At 34.3% G+C, this 19136-nt stretch overlaps 1 protein-coding gene and 1 long non-coding RNA gene across 2 annotated transcripts; one reads left to right on the top strand and one right to left on the bottom strand.

Annotated features, from left to right (window-relative positions):
- Positions 1-8714: 8714 nt before the first annotated feature.
- LOC107870469 (GEM-like protein 1) lies at positions 8715-11000 on the bottom strand. Its single transcript, XM_016717003.2, has 2 exons — positions 10423-11000; positions 8715-9494 (listed from the first exon to the last, which is right to left on the bottom strand). The coding sequence occupies exons 1-2, from the start codon at positions 10751-10753 to the stop codon at positions 9037-9039; spliced, it is 789 nt and encodes a 262-aa protein (XP_016572489.1). The 5' UTR covers positions 10754-11000; the 3' UTR covers positions 8715-9036.
- A 3962-nt stretch (positions 11001-14962) lies between these two features.
- LOC107870470 lies at positions 14963-18353 on the top strand. Its single transcript, XR_001674158.2, has 3 exons — positions 14963-15532; positions 17718-17994; positions 18083-18353. It is a non-coding gene; the product is annotated as an uncharacterized LOC107870470 (long non-coding RNA).
- The last annotated feature ends 783 nt before the right edge of the window (positions 18354-19136 follow it).

Here is a 19136-nt window from a genome sequence, read left to right as displayed (position 1 = left end):
TGTAACACCCCAGAAATACACCCTGGATGCCACACGATGCTTACGATCCTGAAAGACCACAAGCTAACCCATGAACTGGTACCTATTGTAAGCACTAAATAATAATAGAAAAATACACATGTGCGGAATAACTGAATATGCCTCAAGGTTTTAAATCTAAAAGTAATACAACTGAAAACCCAAAAGTCTGAAACATATGCAAAATTATTGAAAATCCGACCGAAAAGACCAACAACTGACTGACTGTCTAAATCTAAAAGCCTCTAAAATTGTTTGAAAGAAAGTTGATGGGACAAGACCCAACTAACTCTAATTTTCTAACTGAAATAAAATATTGAAATAAACTAAAAAACAACCATGTCCTTGATAAATAAGGAATCACTACTGTTGCTGCTGTTGATACGCTGGAATGTCTAAGTACGATCGGAAATCTGAGCGTCCGAACCTATGATATTAAATATCATAGCATAAGAAATGAGTATGCGATCAGTTCTTTGAATGTGTTGGCATGCTAGACGAGGTTAGGCTAATATGCATGGGTTTATGTGTATAAATAATAACTGAATGAATGAATAGAATGATGTAACTAAATATAAATGCAGGAAGCATGTAAAATCTGAGAATGCAAGACCAAACATAAAAACATGAATCTGAAATAGTTTGTAAACTAAAATACTGAAATACTAATAACTGGAAAACTGATATTCGTATGCTATGGTCAAGCAAACCTGAGACTTAATACTGAACTAGATACTGGACTGAAACTATGGGAGCTAGCTATAACTGACATGCCATAATATACTATCAGGGTCCAACCTATAACCCCAGTTAGAAGGATGTCAGTACCGTGCCATGGGTACCAACACTAGTTGTGTGGATCTATAATACCCAGTATTTCTCTAACTTAAATTAACTCTCAGTACATGAGTTATTCTATATAAAATTTTTGAAATGCTCAGTATTTTTTCGTTTAGAGCCTACCACTGTGTTGAAAATTCAATTATCTTTCAACGATATAAAATTTGCCAAAATCTGATACCCGGGTGAAGAGTTAGAGCACATTTTTATAAGAGAATGTACCACTTAGAACGTCAACGCGTCGCGGAGCCAAGCCAAATGAAAATTGTTATTTTTCAGTGTTCTATCGCGATACCACCACATCACGCTGATGTCCCAGTTCCCAGTTGTTAGTTTCCAGTGAGGGACTGTGATTGTGCCGCGTCGCGCCATATGCCAAATTCTCATATGTCAATTTCCAGTGAAAAGGTAATTTCAAAAATTTTCAACGGAAATCCAAAGTTTTGTCCAGGGTTAAATTGGTCCTTTCCCATAATTTTAATTCGCTCTAGTGTGATATTTAAGCCCTAAAAATGTTTTCAACTCATTGTTTAATAGTTTTCCCCAAATCAAAAAGACATTTTCTCTCAAGAAAATAAACTCTAGCTTCAAGAAATCAAGAACAAGACTAAGAATTCCTTTAAGAGTCTTCAAGAATTGACAATCCAGGGTATGTTAGGTGTTCATCTATGGGTTCCTTTCACCCGTAGAGTCCACAAATCCATTTTCAAATTATAAGATTGTTGAATTATGAACTTCCATGTTTGAATTGAAATGAATTCATGTGCCTGTTATTGTTGGGTCTTAGTCCATAATTAAATTACAAGCCTTCATGAAATAAATCATTATATGTGTTGATTTACATGATATTCATGATAAATCCTTCAATTTGCAAGTTGATTGTTACAACCATATTTACCCCAAGTGTTTATGATTCAGTGAAACAAGTATGTTTCCCATGTGTTTGATGAATTATCTATGAGAATGAAATAATAACATTATAGCATTCTAACATGCATTCCCTATTTATGTACAACTTAATGCATTACAAGTGATTGATGAAATGTCTCTATGAATGAATTATGACCAAGTGAACATTGTTATGTTATTCAAGATTATGCTTTGCTTTACTTTTTATGCTATCGAGTCCTGAGGGTATTTAATACCCGATAATTTAGTTGTTTACCTAGAGCCAATGTCAGTTATAGAATAGTATCAGTCATGTCATGACCAATAGTACTCTTAGTCAGTTATAGAACTCAGTCAATTACACAGTCAATTACAGAACTCGAGAAAACTCAGTAAACTCAGTATCAGTCCAGTCTAGTTCAGTATAATTAGTTCAGTGTCTTTCAGTTGGGAGTAGAATTCAGCACCTAGCGAGCCTAGGGATGGGGTTTTACCCATTAGTTAGGACTGGGTCCCTATAAGTAATCCTTAAGTTCCAGAACTACGTAGCCATCATAGGTTATGAGATGTCACCCGTTAGATAGGACTGACATACTCAGGGATCACCCGTTAGTTTAGGACTGATCTTAGAGGTCACCCGCTAGACTAGGACTGACCCTACAGCCAGTGTCTTTACCCGTGGTATGGTACTGACACCCTTACAGCTGGGGTTACAGGTTGGATCCCAAATATATTCAGAAAAGAGGCATATCAGTTAAATGATTACCTCCCACAGTTTCAATTTTAGTCTTAGTCTAGAACTCAGTTCAATTCTATAGAATCAAAACTGTCAGACATAGTCACTTAGTATCAGTAATTCAGTTATCAGTACCTCAGATAGCAGTTACTCAGTTATCAGAACTCAATACTTAGCTTCAGAAAAGATCAGATACAGTATATATATGTATGTGCACAGTATTACATACTCAGTATTTACAGCAGTTTCAGTTATCCATGTACTCTCATACCCAGTTACACTATATCATTCAGTTAGTTTTTGTTCATGCATATGAACCCTTGTAATCAACCTTACCTCATCTAGCATACCAGTACATTCTATGTACTGATGCACTCTTTCTTTGCGCTATGATGTCTCATATTATAGATTCCGACGCTCAAGTTCCCGACCGCATTTAGACAGATCCAGTTGGCAATCGTAGATTTAGTAGTGAGTCCTCATCTATCGAGGATATACTTTTATTTCAGCATTCAGTAGTTTTAGTATTTTAGTAGTTGGAGTTAGTTAGAGGTTTGTCCCGTCAACTCCACATTCAGACAGTTTAGTTAGAGGCTTTTCAGACTAAACTAGTTCAGACAGTATTTCAGATTTAGATGTTTTATCAGATGTTGTTATTTATTAGTATTTCAAATTTTGAACCTTATGGCATTTCAGCCTATTTTTCGTATTTAGTGCAGTATATTATTCAATGCTCACAGCAGATATCAGACATGGGTTAGCATGTGGTTCTTCAAGATTGTAAGCACCGTGTAGCGTTTGGGGTACAGACTTGGGGCATTACAAACTTGGTATCAGAGTCTAAGGTTCAACAGAATCCTAGGGAGTCTGAAAGCCACATCGCATAGAGTCTTGTGCATAGGTGTGTAGCACGCCATACTTATGGACAGGGAGCTATAAGATATTTCAGGAAAAGTTTTCCTTCTTTTAGTATTTATGTCATGCTGTGAGCATGAGCTCAAGTTAAACTCTCAGTCTAATCCATTTCTTTCTTTTATTTACAGAATATGCCTCCCGGAAAGACTAACAAAAAAAGGACTGAAAATCAGCCAGCACCTCAGCCCGTTCAGGCAGATCCCCTGGACGAACATATCTCTTAAGCAGAGTTTAGAGTTGCATTCACTACTCTAGCCAATTTTGTAGCAGCTCAGAATGAATAGCCAACTACTGTTTCGGCCAACCCAGTAGCCAATACTGCTGCAGCTAAGATTCGGGACTTCACCCAAATAAATTCTCCCCTATTCTCAGGATCTAAGTCAGAAGAGGCTCTGCAGGAGTTCCTCGATCAAGTTCAAAAAGTCATAAATATTATGGGAGTGACTTCCAGTGAGAGTGTTGAGTTAGCTACTTATCAGCTACAAGATGTAGCTCATACGCGGTTTAAGCAGAAGAGTTTGCTACTGCTTTTCTAGATAGATTCTTTCCCTTAAATCTAAAAGAAGCCAAGGTGTTAGAGTTCATCAATCTCACGCAAGGAAGTATGACTGTGAAAGAGTATTCCCTTAAGTTTACTTAGTTAGCTAGGTATGCTCCCCATGTAGTAGCAGACAACAGGTCCATAATGAGCAAGTTTATGTATGAGGTGTCAGATAGTATGATTAAGGAGTGCAGAACTATGATGTTGATTAAGGAGATGGATATCTCTAGGTTTATGGTCCATGCTCAACAGATTGAGGAGCAGAAGCTTAAGAAGAAAAAGAGAGAGAATAAGAGAGCTTGAACAAGTAGATTCAATTTCAATCAGCCTAAGTCAGAGAGCAGTAATTGTTCCCAGTTTTATCCAAAATCTTCAGTTCTAGCTTTATCCTCAGCTAGTACGCCAGTACCAAAGTTCAGGAATAACAGTTATGATGGAGCGCCAGGCTTCAAAACCCAGGGTAGAGTAAGCAGTGGTCGTGCTCATCTGCTTTGCGAAGAATATGGTAGATATCACCTAGGTGCATGTAGAGCTAGTAGTGATGTATGTTTTGGATATGGTAAGCCAGGCCACAAGATGTGGGAGTGTAGAGTTATGGCTCAGAGGGGAAAATATTTGCCAACAGGGTCAGTACAACCGTCCTTCAACTCAGTCTGGTCGCCCAAATCGGCAGGGTGCTACTTCTAGTGCCTTCAGAAGGCAATGCCCAGATAGGCTTTATACACTTCAGTCTAAACAAGATCAGAAAAGTTCTCCGGATATTGTTAATGGTATGTTACAGATCTTTCATTTACATGATTTGTCTTATTAGATCCAGGAGCTTCTTTGTCTTTTGTAACTCCTTACATAGCAGTCGATTTCAAAGTCGGACCGGAAACCTTAACAGAACCTTTCTCAGTCTCCACCCCAGTAGGTCAGTCTATCATAGCCCGGCAGGTATACAAGAACTAATCGGTTATGATATCTCAAAAAGTTAGTCCATTAGATTTTAATAGTAATGTCAGTATATGTAGAAAAGCAGTGGGATAGGTTGATGCCAACCCATCCTCACCTCAGTGCAAAGTTTTGCACTTCAGCTATCGCAATATCTACTCATGCGTTACATGTCAGCTCTATGATCATAGCTCCTATTCGTGCACATTATCGAAAATCATGTATTCTTATAATTCTTAGTATGAACAGTTCTTGTTTCCTCAGTGTTACGAATCATATTCCATGAATACCAAAACTCCAAACTCAGGTCATGCAACTCATGACTCATGTACTCATTCTTTACAGTATGCTCAGTTCCCATGACTCCTGCTACACTCCTAATGATCAGCTAAATTCAAATTTCATCATGTATATCCTTATTTTAGATTTCTGGATAAAATCTAGGGTGTTGATGTTAGCATTCTATTCCTCAAGCCTCAGTTAAGTGTCAAGTTCAGTATAGTATCCATCCATGCTTCAGGTTCTTATGTTTAACCTTTAGTGAACTCTACTTACTAAATGATGTAGTGATAAGAAATTGCTTAGAAGGAAGAGAGTAGATGTTTCAGGTTAAGAAAAGATTGTTGCATGCTAGTTTTACACGAGGTTTTAGTTATGAAGATAGGCTTGAATGTCATGTTAATGTGTAAGTGGATAAATACATTTCAGAGATTTGAGTAGACTTGAACATAATGAGAGAATTCAGTCCAGCTTAGACCTCAGTAGGTAGAGTTATTAGTGCCCATATTACAGAATTTTTGCCATACTGTGGCTGCTTATTCATATGTTTTATTCATACCATGACAAGATCTCCTTGCTCTCTAAAGTCAGTATAACATTATAGAAAAAGTGTCAAGAAACGCCCAGTTGAGTATAAGTTTTGAAGATGAGTTAGTCCATAAAGCCAGGAATTCAGTTTAGAAGTCAGCCGGACAAGTTCGTACGGTTTCCCCATCTTTCCACCCAATCGTACTATCTGAAGTTTCGTGAATAAAATTATTCCAAGATAGAGCATCCTAGTAGTTACGAGTTCAACCCAGTTCATGATCATGCCTCAGTTTCAGATCTCAGATATTCAATCACAATTTAGTTAGTGGGTGCCCCGTACATCCTCTCAGCCTTTACTCAGCAACCCAACCAAGATGGAATTCTACGGGGGACATAATATCCCAAGGGGGAGATGTACTATAACCCCCGAGATTTCATATCCAAAACCTTCCATTTTCTCTTCACATAACAAGATCCAATTTGGAGTAACGGGTACTCATAAGTTGACTTTCTCGTTCCAATCTCAATCGTATGAACATTCCCATGGCATGGCATATATATTCAAGGAATCAGTTCAGTTCATGATATTCAGTTCATGTATCATGTTTCAGACTCAATCATGTTCTCATGTTCCCGCTCATACATCTTCAGTAAATGAACTCAGGTTCATTAGTATTCTCAGCTTAAGGTGACGGTCTTCCTTAGAGTTACTCAGTTCCATGATGAGTTACAATTATAAACTTAGTATCCATTACCATTGCATATTAAGTCATGCATTCATGAATCAGTTCAGCCATTTACTCATGCTTCAGATATGCATGTTCAGTATAAACTTAGCTTATCAGTAGCTTCAATCATGAATTACACGCATCAGATATGCATGTTTTGTATAAGAACTCAACTTGTCAATAGTTCAGTCATGTAGTCATGTTTCGCCATGCATGTTCAGTGTATAAACTCAGTCTATCAGTTTTCCTCAGCTTAATCAGTCTCATTTGAGGATGAATGTTCCCAAGGGGGAGATATTGTAATACTCCATATTTCCCTAGCTTAAATTAACTCTCAATCCATGAGTTATTCTATATAAAAATTTTGAAATGCTCAGTATTTTTTAGTCTAAAGTCTACCATTTTGTAGGAAATTCAATTAGCTTTCTAACTATATAAAATTTTCCCAAATTCGATACCCGTGTGAAGAGTTAGAGCCATTTTTGTAAGATAGTGTACCAACTAGAACGTCAGTACATCGCGGAGCCAAGCCAAATGGTAATTTTGATTTTCCAGTGTTCCATCGTGATATCACCATGTCGCGCCGATATCCCAGTCCCCAGTTTTCAATTTCCAGTGAGGGACCGCAATTGTGCCGCGTCGCGCCATAGGTCAAATTCTCAGATGTCAATTTCCCAGTGACACGGTGCGATAGCACTGCGTCGCGCCAGGAGGTAATTTCGGAAATTTTTTATGGAAATCCAAAGTTTTGTCTAAGGTTAAATTGGTCCTTTACCATAATTTTAATCAGCCCAGGTGTGGTATTTAAGTCCTAAAAACGTTTTGAACTCATTGTTTAATAGTTTTCCCCAAATCAAAAAGATATTCTCTCTCAAGAAAATAAACCCTAGCTTCAAGAAATCAAGAACAAGCCTAAGAATTCCTTCAAGAGGCTTTAAGAATTGACAATCCAAGGTATGTTAGGTGTTTATCTATGGATTCCTTTCACCCCTAGAGTCCACGAATCCGTTTTTAAATTACAAGATTGTTGAATTATGAACTTTCATGTTTGAATTGAATTGAATTCATGTTTCTGTTATTGTTGGATCTTAGTCCATGATTAAATTACAAGCCTTCATGAAATAAATCATTATATGTGTTGATTTACATGATATTCATGATAAGCCCTTCAATTTGCAAGTTGATTGTTATAACCATGTTTACTCTAAGTGTTTATGATTTAGTGAAACAAGTATGCTTCCCATGTGCTTGATAAATTATTTATGAGAATGAAATAATGTCATTATAGCATGCTAACATGTATTCCCCATTCATGAACAAGTTAATGCATTACAAGTGTTTGATGAAATATTTCTATGAACGAATTATGACCAAGTGAACATTGTTATATTATTTAAGATTATGTTTTGCTTTACTTTCCATGCTATCGAGTCCTGGGGTATTTAAAAGCCGACAATTTAGTTGTTTGCCTAGAGCCAGTGTCAGTTACAGAATAGTATCTGTCATGTCACGACAAATAGTACTCTCAGTCAATTACAGAACTCAGTAGAACTCAGATAGTTATAGAACTCATGAAAACTCAGTAAACTCAGTATCAGTCCAGTTCAGTATAATCAATTCAGTGTCTTTCAGTTGAGAGTAGGATTTAGTACCGAGAGAGCCTAGGGATGGGGGCTTACCCGTTAGTTAGGACTGGGTCCCTAAAAGCAATCCCTAAGTTTCAGAACTACGTAGCCAGCGGATGTCACCCGTTAGATAGGACTGACATACTCAAGGATCACCCGCTAATTTAGGACTGATCAGGGGTCACCCGCTAGACTAGGACTGATCCCATAGCCAGCGGATGTCACCCGTTAGATAGGACTGACATACTCAAGGATCACCCGCTAATTTAGGACTGATCAGGGGTCACCCGCTAGACTAGGACTGATCCCATAGCCAGTGTCTTTACTCGTGACACGATACTGACACCCTTCCAGCTGGGGCTACAAGCTAGACCCCAAATCTATTCAGAAAAAGGGCATGCAGTTAGATGATTACCTCCCACAGTCTCAATTTTAGTCTCAATCTAGAACCCAATTCATTTCTACAGAATCTAGATTATCAGTCACAGTCACTCAGTATCAGTAATTTAGTTATCAGTACTTCAGTAACTCAATTGCTATTTATACCATAAAATTTGCCATTATTTGGATTATTTGCCAAATAATGGCAAATTGTATGGCCAAACATTATATACCCAGTTCTCCCAAATTTTACATGGGAAATCTATGGTCAAACAGGTCCTAATACTATGTAATACATAAGATATGAAGAATAACTTCATTCAATCTCGTGTGGGAACCATGATATACAATACATTATGTATTATATGAATGACCAAATCCAGTAGTGAATTACCAAGAACATATGGTATAAATAGCAATTGAACCCACTAATAGAAAATTAGAAATACTAAAAGATGCTAATAACAGGATCCAGGAAAAAGAGGGAGTGATACACAAGATACTGAACCGATAAGACGAACTCAAGCGCACACACAACAATCACCCATCCAGACTTGCCATATTTCACAGGATTTAATCTACATTAACAGCAAGCACAACTGCCACGGACCTCATCTGAAATACTCAAGAAATTGGCACACCACTGGCAGCGCAGCTTGCAAGTTTTTTGACAGCACTATCATAGTTGACAAAACCCATAAACCAAAACTCATGATTGTCAACCGAGATAATCTGGATGTACTTCTCAGCTGGATTGATTTTGCTAGTTGATGGATTAACAGCTTTAAGTTGTTCTAGTGGGAGAACCACCTTGTAGTAGCTATATTCTGTCTTGTCACCAACTTTGTATGAGAGAGGATTATCGCTACAAAATGCTAGCTTAGCAGAGGACAAATACAGAACTCCCATGACTGGACCAGCAGAAGTAGATAAGTAGCATGGATATGAGTTCAAAAGTTTTTCCTCAGGGAGAATCTCAAATGTTTTCGCGAAGACTTTCTCATAACCACCCTCTGCCAAGACCTTTGCGGCATGAGCAATTCTTCCCATAGCAGCATCAGCCATACTGGGGCTTGTTTTCACTGGTTCAGATGAAACAATTACAATAAAATCAGAAAATTGAACAATTAAGAGTAGGATATGCAGAACCTTCCGACTAGTATAAAAACACAGAAATAAAAAGGTTGTGTAAAAGAAAAATATCAAATTTATATAAGTTAAAATAACACATGACATTTTGTCCTAGCCTTGGTGGACAGAGTTATCTAGTATGTGTTTCAGGTGGGAGGTAGCAAATATCCCGTGGATTCAGTCGAGGTGCACAAAAGCTGGCCCGGACACCATGGTTATCAAAACAACAACAACAACATACCCTGTACATTCCCACAAAGTGGGGTCAAGGAGAGTAAGTGTACGCAGTCCATACCACTACCTTAGAGGTGAGAAGGAGAGACGGTTTCGATAGATCCCAGCTCAAAATAAAAAATTCTAGGAAAAAAAAAATAAAGGTAACAAGAAACAACGGGTATTATTAACACACCAAATAATAACATAAACAATACTATCAGTAAGCAATACAACAAATGATAACACACTCTGAAACAAGACTAGGAGTATGGCCACTAGCACGGATAACAAAGCACATTCCTCCTACTTACTAACAAGGACGCACCCTAATTAGCATCCTCCAACCTTCCTATCGAGGGCCAATAGAAAGTAACAAAAACTTTTGTCACTTACCCAATTATTAAAACTTGAAGCACCCCCACATTAATTGACAAATGTATTTGTCCCTTTTAATTGCAACTCCCACCCGTGTCTAAGCAAAACATCAAAATTTATGCAAGTTAAAGTAACACATGACATAGCTAACAGAAAGACAAACAAAAAACAATTTGACATACAGTGCTGCCACATATTCTCAGCAAGCAAAATGTCAAATTTAGGCAAGTTAAAAGAACACATGACATAGCAATAGAAAGATGAACTATAAAAAGCAAATAGACATACAGTGCTGCCACATATTCCCAGCAAGATCCTGTGCCTTGTTAGTTGCCTCAGCAGCCCTCTTTCCCCACTTTCCAAGGACATCTTTAACTGAAGAACCAGCGGGTTGTTGTTGAGCAGACGCTGGAGTAACATAGGGATTAGACTCCGTAGGCATAGTAGTTGCACCAGATGATGAGTGAGATTGAGGATTTGTCCAGGTATCAGATACCGGAGCGACGTCGTTTGGATCAAGCTTTGGATATGGAGCGTAATCCGAAGAATGAGAATGATCTGATAATGAAGGATTAGGGTTTGGGTTTGGGTTAGGATTAGGATTAGGGTTTGGATTCATGGTGAATGAGAGATCTAGAAGCTTCTATTGAATCGATTTTTGAAACTAAGAAATTGGGAAGAATATTTTGAATTTTGGGAAATTTCTTTCTGTTCCTTTCCTTCTATATAGAAAGAGGGAACAATGGAATGATCAAGGGTAAGATGGTAATTGCAAAGGTGAAGGGTGATGACATTAACGTGTACGTGGATGACCACAATTTGTCTACGGTTGACAATTTTATTTTCTTTCAGCACAGATCTAGCAAGGTTTTGTTCATGTAAATTAAAATTTTGGCATAATTCATATTAGTCTAAATTTGACACCAAATTATAACATTAATCTTGAACCTTACATGCATAAATATGACCTTTAACTATACAAACCTGAACAAATAAACACTCATATTTTACAATTTAGGCGCGTGTATCTCACTTGCGCCTACATGGATTAGTCAGCCAATAATACGGTGCTACGTCATTAAAAAGGCTGACATGAAACTTTGACAGTGCACAAATATGACATTTAACTATACAAAACTTGAACAAATAAACACTTATCTTAATAACGTTTTATTAACGTTAATTTAATATACTACAATATTTTAATACAATTTTCATCTTAATAACGTTAATTTAATAACGTTTTGATAACATTAATTTAATATACTACTAATACTTCCATTAATAACGTTTTATTAACTTTAATTTAATATACTACTACTGCCCTTAATAACATTTTAATAACATTTTATTAAAACTATAATTTTTTTAATTATTAGTATAGTTTCATCTTTAATTTAATATTTAAATAAATTATATTTAGATATATTATATAACTTAAATTCGTTCTCTGCCTTATAATATATATAGATACCCGAGCGATATTTCCGTATGAGGCTGATCTACCTAATTAAGAAATCTTCAATATTGCTTTTTTTCCACAATGACAAAAAAATTAGATGTCATTTTCATCTATGAGCTGAAAATAATGAAAAGATAATAGGGAAAAGTCACTTAAATATATAAAAAGGAATTAGCAAGGACATAATAGTCATTTTACCATTTTTTAATTGTTGGGACGCTCAAATTTTAGGCTCGACTCTCTCATATTTGCATGTACAACACGCGTTTTGCCACATAAGATCGGGGTGCTTATTTGTTCAGGTTTTGAATAGTTAAAGGTCCTATTTGTGCACTGTCAAAGTTTAAGGTCAATGTTATAATTTGGTGTCAAGTTTAGGATCATATTTATATATTATGCCTAAAATTTTTTAATGGTTGGAAACATGTTTGGCCATGAAAATAAATTGAATTTCTTTTTGATTTATTGTGAGAAATCTTTCACAAAAAAAATAAAAAGAACTTCAATTTATTTTCATGACCAAACATGCTTTCAAATTGCAAATTGATTAAGATAAAATTTGCACGGATCAAAACTAGTCAATATAGCAAATCGGTTAAGATCCAACTCAACTCAAATTTGCTTGGGTCAAAACTGGTTAGGTAATGAGTTATAACTCAATTCGCTCAATTCTTACAAAGTTTTAATTGCTTCATTATTCTTTTATAATTTTTTACGATTAAATAAATTTGTTTATCTTTATTATGACTATAGATAAAATATCAAGTAAAAAAAGTCTTTTAAAAATATTGTAACAAGATTTCTCAAAAATCAATTCTGATTATGTATCATTCCAATTTAATGATTCAAATAGATTGGGTTGACATGAATTAAGCAAATAAATAAGCGGTCAATAACCAACTCAAGGTTGAATGAGTTGGATCAAATTGTACAAATTGGGTTTGATTTTGCCGCCTCTAATTTTAAAGAAAGAAGTGGTTGAATTTTTTTTTTATCTTTCATTGAACATTTTGTACATGTATTTATACAATCAAAATACAGGGAAGTGTATTCCTAACTAAAGGAACGTGTGTTCCAACCACCGCTTAGTCACTATTTCCTTTGTTTAACAATACTAGTTTAGTTTAGGTGTATCCACCTTGCGCGTGTACCTCACTTTGATGAATTCAAACATTACATTAAACAGAATATTTGTTTAAATAATAAAGATGAATATAATAATTAAATTTAATAACTTTTGAGTAAGTAAAGATGGAGAATTTATTTATTAAACCTAACATTTATCAAAAGTATTTTTAAAAGTCGATCGACATTTATCTACCATCTGTAAATTGCAACAAAATAATACAATGATAGAAACATCAAAATAATACAATTAAATCTAATTTTTACACACAAAAATTTTCTCAAAGTCTCCCGACACTCGTCTACCACCTATAAACAATAACAAAATACTACGATAATAGAGATATCAAAATAATACAACTAAACCTAACATTTACCTAAAAAAAATCTTCAAAGTCGACCAATATTAATCTATCACCACCTGTAAGGTGCAACAAAATAATACGATAAAAGTGATATCAAAACAATACAATTAAACTTAAATTTTACACATAAAAATTTCTCAAAATCGATCGAGATTCATCTACGAACTATAAACTACCACAAATAATAAACTAATAAAGATATTACGATAATACAATTAAACCTAATCTTTACCTAAAAAAAATTTCAAAGCCGACCCACATTTATCTAGTATCTGTAAATTAAAATAAAACAATAAGATAATAAAGATATCAAAATAATACAATTAAATCTAACCCTTACACAAGAAATTCTTCAAAGTCAGCCGACATTCATCTACGACCTGTAAACTATAAAAAAATATATATAATAGTGATCACAATGCTTCGATTTTGATCCAACTAATTCTTGTCTGGGCGAAAAATTTGACTCTAAAGAATGATTTTGAATGAAAACAAAAAAGATATATATATACACATACATGTTGAATTCTATTATGCTGACAAAAACAATGAAGAAGTTGAAGGTTAGAAATCAGGCATCCATCAATCTAGATATGCAATCGAATCAAGTTAGATGAACATCAATTTGTTCTCTAGTTTAATGTACATCTCAATATATATATAGAAGTATTTCCTTAATATAGTCCTATTTTAGGAATATTTTTTTAATTGAACAGTAAAAATGAAAATATGAATTGATTCTCCTACCATATATTTTAGGAAGTTTGGTAGAAAGGAAAATATTAATTAATTCTCCTGCCATATATTTCAGGAGTCTCATATATTTTAGGAAGTCTAATTAATATAATAAAAAATAATTAAATAATAAATTAAAAATAGCGAAAAGACAGTTTTGTCTGAAATTTTTTTTTTTAATAAAGGGCAAAAAGTTCAAATCACTTTTGTAAAGGTCTTCACACTTTTAATATATTATAAATTATAGATATAGATTATATATAGATTTGTCCACTCCACTAAAAATAGATATCCAACGATATTTAGCTAGTTTGAAAAATCAATGAATAGTTTTACTCTTCTACCATTTTACTATTACTATTAAATACTATTAATCACTTAATGCATTTTTCAAGAGATTAAATTTATTATATTCAAAGGTAATATAGTAAAATTACCCTTATTAATTATTATTTCTTAACTTAGTGGACAAGTATTGTTGGACGGAAAAAGTAGTTGTCCTATTTATGAAATCAAGAGAATTTATTATACTCTTTCATATTATCCCTATTGTTAAATGACTGTATTAAGTATATATATTCAAATTTATATTTTATGGCATAATTAATGAAACAAATTTGATAAAATAAACTCCTACTAAATAATAGTGTCAAGTCAACAAGGTAAATTATTTTGAAAAAAGAAAGCATCTTCTAGCATAATCTAATTTAAATAATTTTAGGGAATAACAAAAAATACATATAGCAAATATACATTGCAATTTCGTTGCCACAAAAGTTCATTACATTTTATAGCCCAAAACTTGAATTTATCACGGAATGAACATGACTTTTTTTTGTCTAACATTGTATACATATGCATACTGTATTGTATATGTTGTCTATACAATAAAATATTTTATTGTATTGTATATTGTTGCGTATATAATAAAGTATTTTATTGTATTGCACAATGTTATATATACTATGATTCAAGACCATCCATAATTATACAACTATATAGATATTACTTTTTCTACTATATAGAAAAGACGGTTAAGTAACGATCAAGGGTAAAGTTGTAAATAATCATATTATCGAGGACAAAATCGTCATTACATGTGGATGCTATTTACATATCCCCACCACAGCAACATCATCTCCTCTCTTCTGTTTTTTTCCTTCTCCTTGCAAAGAACAATCCAAATTACTCAGCTCCGCTTCTTCGAACAAATAATTCATCTTCGGATATCTCTGATGTTCTACTTCAGTTTTCCCTCTTTTTCTTTCTCATTTTTTATTCATTTACTCTTTTTTTATTTGTACGCTTCTTTTCGATTTTCGTGTATTTATCAATTTTTAAGGAATAATTATTATGGTATAGGGGAAGCATAACTACCTGAATGAATCTTCTTAAATCAGATTATTGCTCTACTAATCAGTAGATCTGATGATATGATGTGCTATTTCTTTCATTTGTTGATTCATATTGACTGCTTTATTTGTCATTCAAAAACCATGAAGAGGTAGGGTTAAAGTTTGCGTACACTCTATTTTTTCTACACCACACTTGGTGGGATTTAAATGGATATGAAGATGTTGTTTGTGTTTACTGCTTTATTTCCATTTAATTTGACATGTAGTGCTAAATTGAGAATTTTCAACTTCATCTTCATTTTTCGCAGCCTCCCTTCACTCTCTTCAAAGTTTCGAAGTTCAGCTGAGCGAAAATGGTGAGTTTTCGGTTCGATCTACAGTTTTTTTGCTTCTATATTTGTATTCATATATGATTTTTCTCATTAATCATATAGAATATGTGCATCGAGTGTTATGATTTTCTTAACAATCAGCTAAAATTACTCAGCAATCAATGAAAAATTATGCATCAATATTTTGTCATTCTGTATTTACATTCATTATATGTTTTTACGCATCAATTTTCTTGCTTCTGTATTTGAGCTTATATATATAAGCTTCTATATTTGAGCTCATATATGATTTTCTCAACGATTAGGTAGAAGTGAGTGTTATGATTTTCTTAACAATCAGCTAGAAATTACTCAGCGGTCAGTTAGATTTATGCATTAGTATTTTTTTCTTTTGTATTTTCATTCATTATATGTTTTCTCGGCAATTAGGTCGAAATTACGCATCTATTGTTATGATATTCTCATCAGTCAGCTAGAAATATTGCGCAGCAATTGCTCCTTGTGCATCTTTTTTATTCTCATCTATTTGCAATTGCTCATCATTTGCCTCTATATTTACATCCATATAGTATTTTCTCAACAATTAGGTAGAAATTATTGTTATGATTTTCTCAGCAATCAGCTAGAAATTGCACAGCAATGGCTATTATTTTCTCAACAGTCAGTTTAAAGCTGTGCATTTGTTTGCTTCTGTATTTGCATTCATATGTGATTTTCCTCAATGATTAGGTAGTATTATGCATCTATTGTTACTTGTTTCTCAACAAGCAGCTAACATTATGCATCATGTTTTTCTTCTTCTGAATTTCGCAGTCATATATGATTTTCTCTATAATCTGTTAGAAGTTACACGTCACTTTGTTTTTGCTTATATTTGAGCTAGCCAATGTGCTCTCTTTCACACACACGTAACACTGTATTTGAGCTGATATATGATTATCTCAATGATTAGGTAGAAATTATGCATAGACTGTGTTGATTTTCTCATCAATCAGTTCAAAATTTTGCATTTTTTTGCTTCTATTTTTGTATTTGTATATGGTTTTCTCAGTAATTAGGTAGAAATTATGCATCAATTGTTATGATTTTCTCAGCAGTCAGTTAGAAATTTTGCATCAATTTCATTTGCTTTTTTATTTGCTTTCGTATGTGTGTTTCTCAACAATTAAACCATGAAGGTTTCATTGGTCTTCCATAACTTTTCACCTACAAATCTGGATATCACTCTTTTTAGCATGACGATTTTGCAGTTTGGAACTATGCATCTAACTTTTAGCATGATGATTTTGCAATCTATCTTGATGGGTGTTGTTTTCATTTTCTGCTTGCTTTTTTGTGCTGCCCAGCAACTTCATTCTTTATAATTGCCATTTGAACTCTGGAGTGTTTCCATCGCAAGTTAGCAATGTGATAAAGATTTAATCGAGATCATTAGTTTCATTGTACTATTAGGAAATAATCGACCAGTTAGGATAAGTAATTCACAGGTTTGTACATTGAATTGCCACTACGTTTGTGAATTTTCTATATTAATTTGAGTTAAAATGTTGATATCTATTTTGTTCTCCTTCTAAAAATTTGTTGAAATTGTAATCTTAAGATTTTAATAGAATGGATGAAAAAGGTATTAAACTCTCTTCCCATTCTTGGCACTAAGATTAAAGTGAGCAAAGAGCCATTGAGTAAAATAGCCAGCGAGCACGCTTTATCCATCCATGTGGATCATAATTCAAAAATAATTCTGAATCAAATTTCAATAAAATGGCTGTCAAACTTAGGGAAGGAACAATGAAGATAAAAAAATGACATGTCAATTTCTGCATTTCTACACAGATAATTCAAATAATCTTTCAGCAGAATTCCCAACTTTTTGGTCAGATCCTGAAGTTACATTCTGGTAGGCAATTTTTTTTTCGAAAAAAGATATTGTACTTGTTAGAATGATTTTCCTTGTTACTATTTTCTTTTTTATTTGTTTCATTTAGAGGTTAGAGATTTTTGAATTGAGGTTATATGAGGAATCCAAAATCATCCAGGAAGATTTATAATTATTCTGACTTATAGGTGTGTACTGATTAGGTAAGTTTAAACCTAAATGACGTGATAGGCATTGCTTTTGCTTGCCTTAACATTTTTGTAAATTATACTCCTTTATAAGTTGGCAATGATAATGATCTCTTATACAACGATAAAACAACTTCATATGCAGGAATTTGATCCCCTTTCGTTGAGCACCGGCAGGAATTTGATCCCCTTTCGTTGAGCACCGATGGTGATAAACTTTGAGGATGTGAAACTACTGATTGTTTAGGTCATGTGGCTCTTGTATTCGAGCTTATGAAGCGGTTGGGAAAAACAAATCCACAGTTGAAATCCACAGTGGTTGCCGTTTTCATAGCCAGTGAAGAGAACTCATCTATCCCTGGGGTTGGTGTGGATGCGTTAGTGAAGGACGGACTGCTTGATAAGTTAAAGCAAGGCCCTCTGTAAGTATTTGTATTCTCTGTTATCAATTATCAAGTTCTTTTGCGTAGACATAGTGAATTTACCTATAGTGTTTACTCTTCTATATAGATTCTGGAGTACTCCAAGCCATGGTCTTTGCAAATACTGTAGAGGCCGTGGAAGCTATTGCTAAAATCTTGACAGGAGCTGGGCTTGAATGTTTCTGCTACCATACTGATAGCTCTCTAGAGGAGCTCACAAAGAATTTGCTTGATTTCTAGTAGGAAGGTGGTGTTTTTGTGTGCACGAATGCTGCAACAAGTGGTATTGACATTCCAAATGTGTCACATGTTATTCAGGTTTGTTTTTTAAGTGAATACATTGTTTCTTATCTCAATTAGTTTCTGGTTGTTCTTTGATATCTGAGGATATTGCGGAGATCTGGGCTTGAATGTTTCTGCTACCATAGTGATAGCTCTCTAGAGAAGCGCACAAAGAATTTGCTTGATTTCCACTAGGAAGGTGGTATTTTTGTATGCACAAATGCTGCAGCATGTAGAATTGGCATTCCAAATGTTTCACATGTTATTCAGGTTTATTTTTTAATTGAATACATTGTTTCTTATCTACTGGTTGCTCTTTGATGCCTGATATTGTGGTTTAAATAATTAATATACGACATCGTTTTCCTTTTTGATTTTGTACCTAGTACACACCTTATCGGTGTTACCATTCACTAAAGAACATTTCTGCATTTTACTACATTGTCGGGGTTAATCAGCTACTTGTACATTGATTTTATTAGAGTTACAAGATAAATGTACTTATGAAGATCGATAATCGAAACATCTAACATAGAGGTTGATAGAAATTGAAGTATCAAAAAGATTTTATCGTCTTTACAACTTATGCCTCACTGTCATAAAGTCGTTCAATTTCTGTGCATACCTTTATTGACATTATAGTTTCGTATACATGTATTTTGCACTCAATTATTTTCATGGTATGTTTTTTTCCCTCATTCAAGAAAGAATTTGCCGCATCCGCTGTAGATTTGTTGCACAGGGTTGGACGTACTGCTAGAGCAGGCCAACCTGGTCTTGTTACAAGTCATCAACGGTCAACTCCATGACCACCTTTTGCTCTTTGCCCACTCTTGTTGTTGGATCAATGATTGATCTTA

The sequence above is a fragment of the Capsicum annuum genome, chromosome 5, assembly GCF_002878395.1.
Source record: "Capsicum annuum cultivar UCD-10X-F1 chromosome 5, UCD10Xv1.1, whole genome shotgun sequence".
NCBI lineage: Eukaryota > Viridiplantae > Streptophyta > Magnoliopsida > Solanales > Solanaceae > Capsicum > Capsicum annuum.
This window is presented reverse-complemented; position numbering and strand designations above follow the sequence as displayed.